Source organism: Hyla sarda, chromosome 12 (genome assembly GCF_029499605.1).
Source record: "Hyla sarda isolate aHylSar1 chromosome 12, aHylSar1.hap1, whole genome shotgun sequence".
In the NCBI taxonomy this organism is placed as follows: Eukaryota; Metazoa; Chordata; class Amphibia; order Anura; family Hylidae; genus Hyla; species Hyla sarda.
In genome coordinates this window covers 5242285-5254934 of record NC_079200.1, presented here as the reverse complement: position 1 = coordinate 5254934, position 12650 = coordinate 5242285, and the positions used below count along the sequence as shown (strand labels likewise).

The following is a 12650-nucleotide window of genomic DNA, read 5'->3' as shown; positions in this document are numbered from 1 at the left end:
GGATTTAGGAAAACCAGAAGAATGGTCAGAACTCTGGGCACTGACATTTAATGTGAATAAATGCAAGATAATGCACCTCAGTACCCGAGGAAAGGGATTTAGGGGGGTCATTATTTCCTTAGGGTATGTTCACACTGAGGAATTGGCGAGGAATTCACACTTAAAAATTCCGCCGTGGAATTTCCGTTTTTGTTTTTCTGGAATTTGCTCGGAATTGGATATAGGATATAGGAGGAAACTGATTTATTTATTTCTTTGCTAGACGACAACCGCCAATAAGAATTTCCCTTTTTTTTTTGGCACGGAACGGCGTCGGCCTGAAAAAAAAAATTCCTTGATTTCTTTGGGACAAAGATGCGGATTCCGCATGCATGAAGAAAGAACATGCTCATTCTTCATGCGCAGCCGAATTTAGCATCGGAATTCCACTTGCGGAAATTCCTCTATTGGGTTTTTCACTGCTGATTGAATTGGAGAGTAATAAACGAGCGGAATTACTCAAGTAAATTCCTCTCTAATCCCTCAGTGTGAACATACCCTTAAAGGTAGGCAAAAAATGTCATAGAGCAGCAGGAAATGCTAGCAGAATGCTTGGTGTGTAGGGAGAGGTATTAGCAGTAGAAAGAGGGAGGAGCTGATGGGTGGAAAGGGAGCGGTATTGGCAGCAGAGGGAAGTGCTCATGGGTGTATAGCGAGAGGTATAAACAGTAGAGGGAAGTGATCATGAGTGTATAGTGAGATGTATTAGCAGCAGAGGAAATTGCTCATGGGTGTATAGGAAGAGGTATTAGCAGTAGAGGGAAGTGCTTATGGGTGTATAGGGAGAGGTATAAGCAGTAGAGGAAAATGCATGGGTGTATAGGGAGAGTTATTTGAAGTAGAGGGAAGTGCTCATGGGTGTATAGGGAGAGGTATTAGCAGTAGAACAATTGAATTGCATAAGGCTATCCTTTATATATGATCCATGTTGATGATCCATGTTGATCCATGTTATGATTTTTTTTTTTATGGCAGAATTCTGAGAAATGTTCGTACATTTCACATTTACTGTTTCATTACAGGCAACAAACTTATCCCCGGCCGATCCAAATGGGAAGGCGGATCCATACGTCGTAGTAAAAGTGGGAGAACAGACAATGGACAGCAAGGAGAGATATATTCCCAAGCAGCTGAATCCAGTGTTTGGAGAGTAAGTATACCTCAATATGCACTCTCATTAAGGGTACGTTCACACGTACGCAGATTTTATGCGCAGGATTTTCTGCTGCAGATTTCAATGTAAACTAAATGACTGAGCACAGCTTCTAATCTGCAGTTACAAATCATGGGCATCAAATCTGTGCAGGATCCTGTACCTGTGAATGCATCCTAAAAAAATTTTTGCTTATGGTAAATAAAAAATCTTTCTAATGTACTTTGTTTAAAAAAAAAGTTATGTTTTATTTGTTTAAAAAAGCTGCCACTAGGTGTCTCCCTACTTGTCCAGAGCACATTTCCCCCATCTCTTGTACAGACTTTGGACTCCTGCTGGCAAAAGTCCAAAATCAGGAAATGCAGTCTGGAGTGTCACCCAGATTCTTTGTACTTATATATGTTTTTTTTCTCATTTGTTTCTATTTTTTTTATTGTTTTTTTCTCTCCCATTTTTTGTATATTATTATGGGGGCGGCCATCTTGCTTGAGCTGTTTTGAACAGCATTTAGTCATACACTTTACAGCAAGCCCTATGGACATAGACAACAATAGACAGGGGCTGTCCCATTCACATAAATTGAAGACATTACTGGGCATGCTCTGTTTCTTTGACCTTTTCAGAAGTCATTCCACGGGGAGGGGCCAGCTGATCTGTGAACATCAGCTATTGTGAATGCATGTCTTATCCTAACACTGGTGTCACCTTTCCCTGGCAATACATATGGGATGATAAGGAGGAGCCTGCTGGTCCCTGTGCATTAACCACTTACATTTTCTACACATTGCATTTCACCTGACACAAGTGCAAATGGGTAACACAAAAAGGACAATATATTACTTTAGAGGTATGTACATGTAAACAGACGCACAAGGATCAGCAGTCCACCTGTGCTAAGAGTTCAGTAGACATGGCTGCCACCAATAGCCGGGCACAAACTTACCAATCTCCTAAGACCCAGGAGTCTCTTGACCAAAGGCCAGGTACAAGCTTGATGGTTTCAATGGTGAACAAAAACTCTCATGGCATAGTCCTGCCAGGCACCAGCTTAAACATGTTGCAACAGTCTGCAGAAGACAAAAACTAAATCAAAGAAATTAGTGCAGGCATCACTTGAAACCCCTCCTGACACCCCACCCTCTCCTGATTGGACTCTTGCCCCTTTTAGGCTCAGGACAAGAGGAGGATCCTCTGACAGGGTTGATGGTTGTATCCCAGACCAGAACGTTGGTGAGCCTAGATTGAGACACGGAGGGATTTACGTTGACCATAAAGTTAGCGGCCGCTGCTGAAGAGGCCAGTGGTACAATTGTTGGTGCCGGTTGATCCGGACCCACCTCCTTGGTAGGAGTGGACCGTGACACATCCGTAGGTCCTTGATGATTAGACCAAACCTCTGGGCGGGGAGTAGGCCCAGGCACAGTGGTTGGTGCCCGCAGTTTAGGCCTCACCTTCTTGGTAGGAGTAGGCCTGGGCACATTGGAGGGCATGAAGACATCTGGTTGACGCTGGAGGAACTCTCTGTCGCAGGACTTGATGGTGGAGGCAATAGGGGCAGACCTCTTTGGCCTCAGTCCAAATGGATCCCCCTTCCAATCATCTGAGGGAAAACATTTGAATGGAAGCTGTGTGGGGTTTTTGGGTCTTGTGACCGCTCTGGATGTCCCTGGAGATTCCCCTGTCGGGGTGGCTGGCCAGTCGTCGTCGTCATCGAGCAATGGAGGTAGATCGCAGGTCCCCTCAGTGCTGAGCGTCAACCGCTGCAGGCGGTCAACCAAATCCTGGAATAGTTGTGCTGCGGCCGCAACAACTTTCCACTGCTCCGGCGCCATCTTAACACTCCCTCCACGTGGAACGCTGCTCTCCGCCATGATTGTACTCTCCTCTTCCTCGTGCAGACTGAAGAGGTCGCTCTGCAGTGCTCCTTTTATCTTGGGCTTCTCCAAAATGGCTGCCGACCGGAAGGACGTCATTGGTGCAGCCCCGACTTCCTGTCCTTCGGCAAACAACGGCAATGGCTTTAAGTTCCCTTTTGGCTGCGACACGTGTACTTGATAGCCACGCCCAGGGGCGGGTCGTGGAGCAGCGCAGGCTTTCTTCGCGATCTTTTCTGGTAGAAGATTAACCCCTGCAGTACTGAATGCCCCAGAGGATCTTAGCATGGCTTCGCTACATACTTTACACAGTTTCGCAGCAAATACATTTTCGCCTCTCCCCTTACTTTTCGTGCACATTTCTTACACACAGTAACATAAGCACATTCCCGTTCACTTGTGTGCGCACACCTATTCGCAGCGTGCAAAGTTTTCTCACAGTACATTAATCACAGTTCTTAATGGGGGAGTACTCTTTAAAGGGTACCTCTCATCAAAAAAACTTTTGATATATTATAGATTAATGTATGCAGAATAACTTTACAATTGCATGTTATTAAAAAATATGCTTCTTTCTATTTAATTTTCCACTTTGAAGAAATGACCACTAGGGGTCTCCCTACCAGTCCTGGCAGCAAGCATTTCAGACTCATGCTTGAGTCCTAAACACTACGAGCTGCCAGTCTGCTTTGTTCACAAAGGAGAACACTCAGAGCTGCCAGCCTGCTTTGTTCACAGCCTGTTTGGCTGTGAACAAAGCAGGCTGGCAGCTCTGAGTGTTTAGGACTCCAGCATGAGTCAGAAATGCTTGCTGACAGGACTGATCGGGAAAAATACAATAGAAAGAAGCATATTTTTCATTAACATGCTATTGGAAAGTTATTCAACATTCATTAATCTAAAATATATTAAAAGTTTATTTGATGAGAGGTACCCTTTAAATGGTGGCAACAGCTGTAGGCACACACCCGTATCCTGTTCGTGACGCCAAAAAGCAATGTGGTGCTCGGGGATGAGGGGTGAACAGGGGTGTTGCAGTGTAGTGTTGCTGGGTATAGAATTAACCCTTGATTGTCGTGACACCAGGGTGCGGGTTTCCTCAATGTATATATCTGTCCTACCGCCATCTGTCCCAGGAACGATAGGGAGGAATAAACGATTGTCCACAGCCGGAATTGTATTGAACTTGGAATAACTTTACTGCAGATTTTATGCAGGATGCAATTAACAACTGTCTTTACAAGAGGACCGGAATTTAGACTCCTCACAGGTTGGCTGGGACCTTGTAGGGAATAAACTTTGAATCCTTACTTTATGCTGTTCTACTGAATTTAGGGGTATATTTTAGGTTCAGTAATCATGTAGGATTTTAGGATGGAGTTGGATAAACTCAAGGTTTAGTATGTGGCTGAAATTGGTCGGCTTCAGGCCTAATTTGCTTGTAGAATTGTAAAGAGCTCCGCTCGCTGTCATATCCCGGAGGAAAGAGAGCGATCATTGGATACAGCGCCCTTATATCTGAAGGGGCAGGCTCAAAGCTTATTGGTTCCCCAAACCTGTCAGTCCTAGTACAAAGCATTGTGGATATAACACATGACCTAGTCACATGACCCGAAGGTCCATAACCTCAACTATAACACAAATATCACTAATCACGTGACCTAAGGTCCTGTACATTACTTACACTACATTATAATATGTTAAATATATACAATTTTAAGAAGACTAGGAGGTGACTAGGAGCTATCCCACCAGGAGAGCCCTATCAGCATGAGGAACTCTGACTATGGGGACTTACAACCAAAGGTACGGGACCGAGTCCAGTACCGGGACACCACAAGCCTAAAAAGTTTTATTTAATGTGCCAGCAGCATGAGGAGACCACATGGTGGTACAGTGACACAGCCTGGAGGTGGCAGAAACATGAGGAGACCATATAGTGTATGAATGACACAGCCTGGAGTTGGCGGCAGTATGAGGAGACCATATAGAGGCTGAATGGCACAGCCTGGAGTTGGCTGAAGCATTAAAAGACCATAAAGTGGCTGAATGACACAGCCTGAAGGTGGCGGCAGCATGAGGAGACCATATAGTTGCAGAATGAGACAGTCTGGAGGGGGCAGCACCATGAAGAGAACATATGGTGGCAGAATGAGACAGCCTGGAGGTGGTATCAGCAGCATCAGGAGTCCTGAAAGTGACCCGGTGACAGAGTGGGGCAATAGGTGGCAATACCAGTACCCGGTGATGAAGGTGGGTGAAAATAGGAGAACTTGGCATCAGATGTGTGGCATCAGGCGGCTGTCAGGATCAGAATAGTAGCTGAGGTAGGTAGGCAGAAGAAAACTGTCTCTTTTGTAAAAGTGTTAGTGTGCACAAGTAAATATTGAGGATATGCATTACGTAAAAATGTACTTTTAATAATATTCTTAGGATAAAATATATGGACCCAATTTTTTATTTTTTTTTAACAAAAGGAAATTTGTGCAAAAAACACCATGTGCCACCTACACAACCAAGTATTGATGTGATGCAAAGACCTCTAAAAGGTGGAAGGGGACAACGCATGGTCCATTGTAACCGGTGGGGGTAAAACTTCCCCTGTCAGGCCCCGCTCTCGTTTATGAATTCCCTTCTTGGCAAGTGTTACCCACCCTAAAAAAGGCATCCCACCCAGGAACCTCTCTCTATTTCCACCTACAAACACTGCCATGTCACAGGGTATTTAGGTGGAAATAGGGATTGGTTCCTGTGTGGGGCCGCCCTTTTTAAGACGAGTAACACTTTCCTCGAAAAGGTGGAAGGGAACAACGTATTGTCCATTGTAGCAGGTGGGGTAAAAACTTCCCCTGTAAGGCCCTACTCTCACACATTAATTCCCTTCTTGGCAAGTGTTACTCACCCTAAAAAGGGCGCCCCACACAGGAAACTCTCCCTATTTTCACCTAAATACCCTGTGAAATGGCGATGTTTGTAGGGGGAAATAGGGAGAGGTTCCTGTGTGGGGCCGCCCTTTTTAGGGTGAGTAACACTTGCCAAGAAGGGGATTAATAATGCGAGAGTAGGGCCTTACAGGGGAAGTTTTTACCCTCAGGTTACAATGAACCATACGTTGTTCCCTTCCACCTTTTAGAGGTCTTTGCATCTCATCAATACTTGGTGGTGTTGGTCTCACATGGTGTTTTTTGCACACCTTTCCTTTTGTTAGATTTAAAAAAAAAAAATTGGGTCAATATATTTTATTCTAAGAAAAGTTAAAGGGGTATTCCAGGCAAAACCTTTTTTTATATATATCAACTGGCTCCGGAAAGTTAAACAGATTTGTAAATTGTATCAAAATAGAAAAAATTAGGGTATGTGCAGCTCACAAAATAAATTAGTCAAGGCTATATGGAAAGTATTTACACCAAAAAATACAAATATAAAGTAGTTTATAAAGAAAAAAGGGGGGTACCAAAAGCCTCTAGACTAATACCATAAATGGTACATGATGATAAAATTGCAAAGAAATAGAGTCGGACTGCGCTTCACTTTAAATGATGAACAATATTTAATATAAAATAATTACAAATAAGACATAAATGTAAAAATAATATAAATAGTATAAATCAAATACATAAATATCTCCTTCCACAGGGCCCTTGTGGGGAGGTGATAGTATAGTAATAAGATAATTTAATAGTTTAAAATCCGCATGTATGGTATATTCTTCCACTAATCCAATTTTGTGTAAACCAGCATAGTTCACTTTTTATAAAGTGCACTCCGTGATCATAAAATTTGAAACAGTTCATATAGTAGTATAGTTACCAACTCCCATAGATGATGTAATTGTATGGCTGGACGTCCGAGAGGCAGATGGCAAGTGCTGTGGAGGCTGTGTCCAGCGCTGGCATGCGCTTGCGGTGACGGGCCCGGTTGCCACAGGCCTAAGAGAAGTCACCGGTCATGGAGTAACTCCGGAGATGGAAGCACACTCGGAGACAGATGGATCTACTCCGGGGACAAAGCAAAGCCTCGTGGAGGATCTCTCGGCGTCTGGTGGTGAAGCAGGTGAAATACAGCCAGGTGTAAAAGCAGCGTATAACGGAGCTTGGCAGGAGTGGTATCGGAGGTAGGAAGTAGCGGTAAGTGGATTGCGGTGGTCATGCGGTAATAGTCTCTTTCTCTAGACGCGTTTCAGGGTACTTTGTAAACGACAACGGAAAGGGTCGTTTACAAAGTACCCTGAAACCCTGAAAGAATATACCATACATGCGGATTTTAAACTATTAAATTATCTTATTACTATACTATCACCTCCCCACAAGGGCCCTGTGGAAGGAGATATTTATGTATTTGATTTATACTATTTATATTATTTTTACATTTATGTCTTATTTGTAATTATTTTATATTAAATATTGTTCATCATTTAAAGTGAAGCACAGTCCGACTCTATTTCTTTGCAATTTTATCATCATGTACCATTTATGGTATTAGTCTAGAGGCTTTTGGTACCCCCCCTTTTTTCTTCATAAACAGATTTGTAAATTACTTCTATTAAAAAATCTTAATCCTTCCAATAGTTATTAGCTACTGAAGTTTTCTGTCTAACTGCACAATGATGATGTCACATCCCGGGAGCTGTGCATGATGGGAGAATATCCCCATAGGAACTGCACAGCTCCCGGGACGTGAGTCATCAGAGAGCAGTTAGACAGAAAACAACAACTCAACTTCAGAAGCTAATAACTATTGGAAGGATTAAGTTTTTTTAATAGAAGTAATTTACAAATCTGTTTAACTTTCCGGAGTGAGTTGATATATATAAAAAAAGGTTTTGGCCTGGAATACCCCCTTAATTTTAGCTAATGTATATCCTCAATACTTACTTGTGGTCTGATGGCGAGGAATGTCTGTAACTGGGGAGTAGCGCCATAAATCTGTTTGGCACTATCCATATTTGGGAAATGTTGGTGTGGCACCATGGTCAATCTACTCTGAGGCATCTGGCATTGGTGGCTGGAAATCCTGGCTGATCCATCCCTGATTAATTTTCACAAAGGTCAGTCTCTCCACATTTTTCGTGGACAGACAAGTTCTCCTTGGGGTGACTATGGCCCCCGCCGCACTAAACACCCGCTCTGATGGCACACTACTGACCGAGTAGGACAGCTTTTCCAAACTCTGCTAGTTGCGGCCACAAATCAAGTTTGGCTGCCCAGAAGTCCAGCGGATCTTCAAAGTTTGTTGGCATGGCCATGTCTAGGTATGCCACCACCTGCTGGTTCAGGTCCTGCTCCATGTCTACCTGCTGCTGATGAGTTGCTTCACTATGTAGGTGAAGAAAGGTACTCATCAGCGACTATAGACTCAGGCTGCTGCTCATTGAGCTGGTACTGCTCCTGCCACCCCTCCCCTCCCCAGAAGCAATGGCAGTGGAAGGTGAGCACAGAGGGCCCCCCGAGTAAGAGCTGCAAGAGGATGGACGATGGGCATCGGCCAACTGACTACGTAGGATGTCTCTGTAGTAGGTCACTAGGCCCCCATTTTGTGCCGGTAGCGAGGGTCCAATAAGGTGGAGAGCCAGAAGTCATCCCGCTGCCGAATGGTGACAATTCGGCAGTCACTACGCAAGCAAGTGAGCATGCATCGTGCCATTTGTGCAAGTGACTCGGATGGACTACCTGCCTCCATCTCCACTGCATTCTGCCACGGTGTGTCTGGGTCCTCTGTCTCGCCTTCCTCATAACCCTCTATCTCTTCTGGCTGCTCCTCTTCTCCTGTCAGATGACTAGAAAAACTGCCCATCTCGCAAAAGATAAACTGTGCTCCACTGTGGCCCTCCTCCTCTAGGTCAGCCCCCACAGGGCTCATGTGGCCATAAGATGTAGGCACCACATCTCCATTGCCCTTACCAACCATCGTTTCCAACACTTGTTGTAGGATATGAAGCAGTGAAATGACTTTGTTCATCCCGTAATCCTGGCGACTGGCTAATAATGTGGCTTCCTCAAAGGGCCTGAGCAAACGGCAGGTGTCACGTATGAGCTGCCACTGGTTGACATTGAAGTTACACAGGGGAGTACCCCTATCCGCTTGGATCATCAAGAAATCAGTGATGGCTTTTATCTGTTCGTATAGTCTGTCCAACATATGGAGGGTGGAATTCCAACGTGTGGAAACGTTGCAAATCAGACTATGTTGGGGGATACCATTCTGACGCTGCAGCTCAAGGAGGGTGTGTTTTGCGGTGTACGAGTGGCTGAAGTGCATGCAAAGTTTCCTTCTCATTGTTAGGATGTCTTGCAAATGGGCGGGGGGACACTTCAGGAACCGCTTGACAACCAGACTGACACGTGTCCCATGCAGGGCACATGTCTCAGTGTGGTGGCAGGGTGTGTGGTGCAGGGAAGATGAATGACGCCAGGGTGTGGTTAAGCCTATAACCACCCAAAGGTGTAACGTTGGATTCTGGGCTAGGCATGGGGACAATAAAGACTCCGATGCAAAGTTACGGACAACGGTAGCTTTACTGAGGGTAGACAGTTGGTAAAGTCTATACAGTTCAGCCAGGGCCCAAGGAGGTGACCAGTGACACAGAGACATTAAGGGCTTGCTGGGACTTGTAATAGGACTGGACAATTGATTGCAGACCACGCTGACTTGACAGATGACAGGGACTGACTTGACTCATAAAGCTGTTACTTTGAGCAGTTCCTCCCCTGTGTTACTCCGTTCACCAAGGCAAACCATGTGAAGAACAGCGTGAAACCACCCTGTCCTGCACACATGGTATGCTGGAGGGGCACGGAGACTTGTGCGGGCAGTGGAGGCTGAGGATATGGTGGAAGATGAGGAGGCGGAGTCGCACACTGTCACAGGACCAACGGCCTGAGAGTGTGGAGGAGAAAGCGGCGTGACCTGTCCAAGTTGGTGTTGTGGCTGTGCAGGAACCACATTTACCCAGTGGGCCGTAAAATACATGTATTGTCCCTGCCCGTAGTTACAGCTCCAGACGTCGGCGCTGCCGTGCACTTTGGTACACACCACCAGGCTCAAGGACTGGCCCACCTTCTGTTCCACAAAATTGTGCAGGGCTGTTACTGCCTTCTTCGGAAAGAAATGACAACTTGGGACTCTCCACCTCGGCTCGGCACAAGCCATCAATTCTCTGAAAGGTGCAGAGTCCCCCATTTGAAAAGGAGGGACTGCAACACCAGCAACTTGGACAGGAGCACATTCAGCTTCTGCGCCGTTGGATGAGTGGGCGCATACTGTTGTCTCTTGGACATGGCTTCGCCGATGGATTGTTGGCGGAATGGCTGACTAAGAGCGGAAGAAGCAGGAGCGACAGAAGGAGGATTTGACAAACAGCTCCCTTTGGCTGAGGTGGTGGACCCTTGCCTGCCTGAAACAGGGAGCAGCGTGCCACTGGGTGATGCAGCAGGCTTGACCACCACATCGGAGCCACGGTTCTCCCATGCCACTTTATGGCAGCGCAGCATATTTTGACGCAGGGCTGTGGTGGCAACATTGGGACCCTGGCCATGCTTCACCTTCTGCCGACATAACTTGCATGTGGCTACGTGAACCTCCTCCAGATGCTTGATGAAAAACTGCCACACCGCCGAGTAGCTGATTTTCCCACCAACAGTCCGCACTAATTGTCTGCTACTGCCACCTACTCCAGGAACCCCTGTTCCACTACATTCCGGGAAGGTAGGCTGCCGCGAAGCAGGTGGTCTCCCCCGTGCATGTTTGGCTTCAGACTTTCCACTTCTGCCACCATGCTGACTGCCAACCATGCTACCGCCTTGCTGGCTCAGCTGCTGCCTCAAGGGCAACCTGCCACTCTCTTCTCCGGATGATGATGAAGCCCCTTCTGCACCCGACTCCCAAGTGCGATCAGCTCCATCATCAACAAGTGTCTGCACGTCACTGATGTCCTCCTCAGGTTCCTCAACAGTGTCTGCTTCAGGAACCTGAACCCTGGCACCACCGCCTCCCACGTCACTATCCTCATCACTACTTGCCCGCCTAGCGGAAGAAGCGGCGCATGTCTCCTCCCCTTCTTGGCTGGGCAGTAGCTGCTGACTGTCCTCTATTAGATCGTCCTCAGTGAATAGTGGAGCTGAACCCACAGCATAAGATACTTCTCTAGGAGAGGGAACAGCATAGGACAAAGGCAATGGGAGGACAGGGACTGCTCCCGGGCATTGCCAACTGAGGGTTGTGTCTGAGGAACCCACCTGAGGGTGTCAGATGTCACTGGTGATGAAGTGGATGATCATGTTAACCAATTGATGATGGCAGATGGGTTGCTGGTCGAGAAACGACCGCTAGTCGATACTGGGAGCTCAGGCCTCTCGCTGTGACTCCTGCCTGATGAATTTAGGCCTCTGCCACTCCTCTGTGCACTTCTCTGCCTGACATACTTAGTGCGTATATGAGGGTAGGACAATGCGCTCCACTACGCTTAAAACAGTATTTGTGTACAACACCAGCCGGTGTGTACTTTTGGCTGGCCTTTCACAGTATCTAGGCCCTTAAGACTTTAACAGGAACAAAATGGTACACCACTTAGATGTATGCACAGGTTACACTTAATAGAGGACAATATGCTTTTAGTGCTCTTCTCACCCTAACTGGCACTGGATTTGAGCTTGAGGTGAATCACTGCTGCAAAAAAGCTTCTCTGTGCAACACACACTGCTCTCTGTCCCTCTCTTTCTGCAATAGAATGCTGATGTGACTGGGAGGTGAATTGCTGCTGGAAAAATGCTTTTCTGTGCAACACACACTGCTCTCTGTTATAGAACGCTGATGTGACTGGCCGCAAGATGGCTGCCGATTATATAGGGCTGTGACATCACAGGAGTGGCTGGGTGCTGATAGGCTGCATGCTGCACGTGATTCAGGGTCATCCCGCCTACCCGCCTTCCCAGGATTCCTTGCCCCATGTCCTCACATGTGAATCCGCCATTTTAGATGCCCTGGAGCCTTGACCGCACTAAATGGAGTTTAATGAAGCGATTTGGGCGATCGAATCGTGGCGATATTCGCATTCGTTGCAAATCAAATTTTTGGGGAAATTCGTAACGAATTCGGATTCGGATTTGATTCGCTCCTCCCTATATATAATGATTTAAGATTATAAAAAAAGATTCTTCAGAAGGTCTAAATGATCCTCTAAATACCTTCTACAATTTACTTATTGGAGTTTACTTTTAATATTAAAATTTTCATTGTAAGATGATCTGCTCATTGCTGTAACATATGAGATGTAATAATTCAGTTCTTTTATTTTGTGTTTCATACAGGGTCTTTGATATGACCATCTCGTTCCCCGTAGAATCAGAACTGACCGTTTCTATCTTTGACCACGACCTTATTGGGTCTGACGATTTGATCGGTGAGACTAAATTGGACCTGGAAAATCGTTTCTACAGTAATCACCGGGCGAACTGCGGCCTCGCTCTGCAATATGACGTGTAAGTGGAGGGAAGCGTGACTGTATTAATATCATATTTTTGGGGTTTAACCTCTAATAGTGACCTGTTAGATCCTCTTTGCCTATTCTCCATCCATTGTCAAGATGC

At 46.0% G+C, this 12650-nt stretch overlaps 1 protein-coding gene across 1 annotated transcript in view; it reads left to right on the top strand.

The window, feature by feature from the left end:
* LOC130296644 (fer-1-like protein 4) overlaps positions 1-12650 on the top strand; it is a 124391-nt gene that overhangs the window by 83559 nt on the left and 28182 nt on the right. The window contains exons 30-31 of the mRNA XM_056548396.1: positions 1062-1189; positions 12372-12542. Of these exons, the coding sequence (XP_056404371.1) occupies positions 1062-1189; positions 12372-12542 (299 nt within the window). The remainder of the gene's footprint in view (positions 1-1061; positions 1190-12371; positions 12543-12650) is intronic.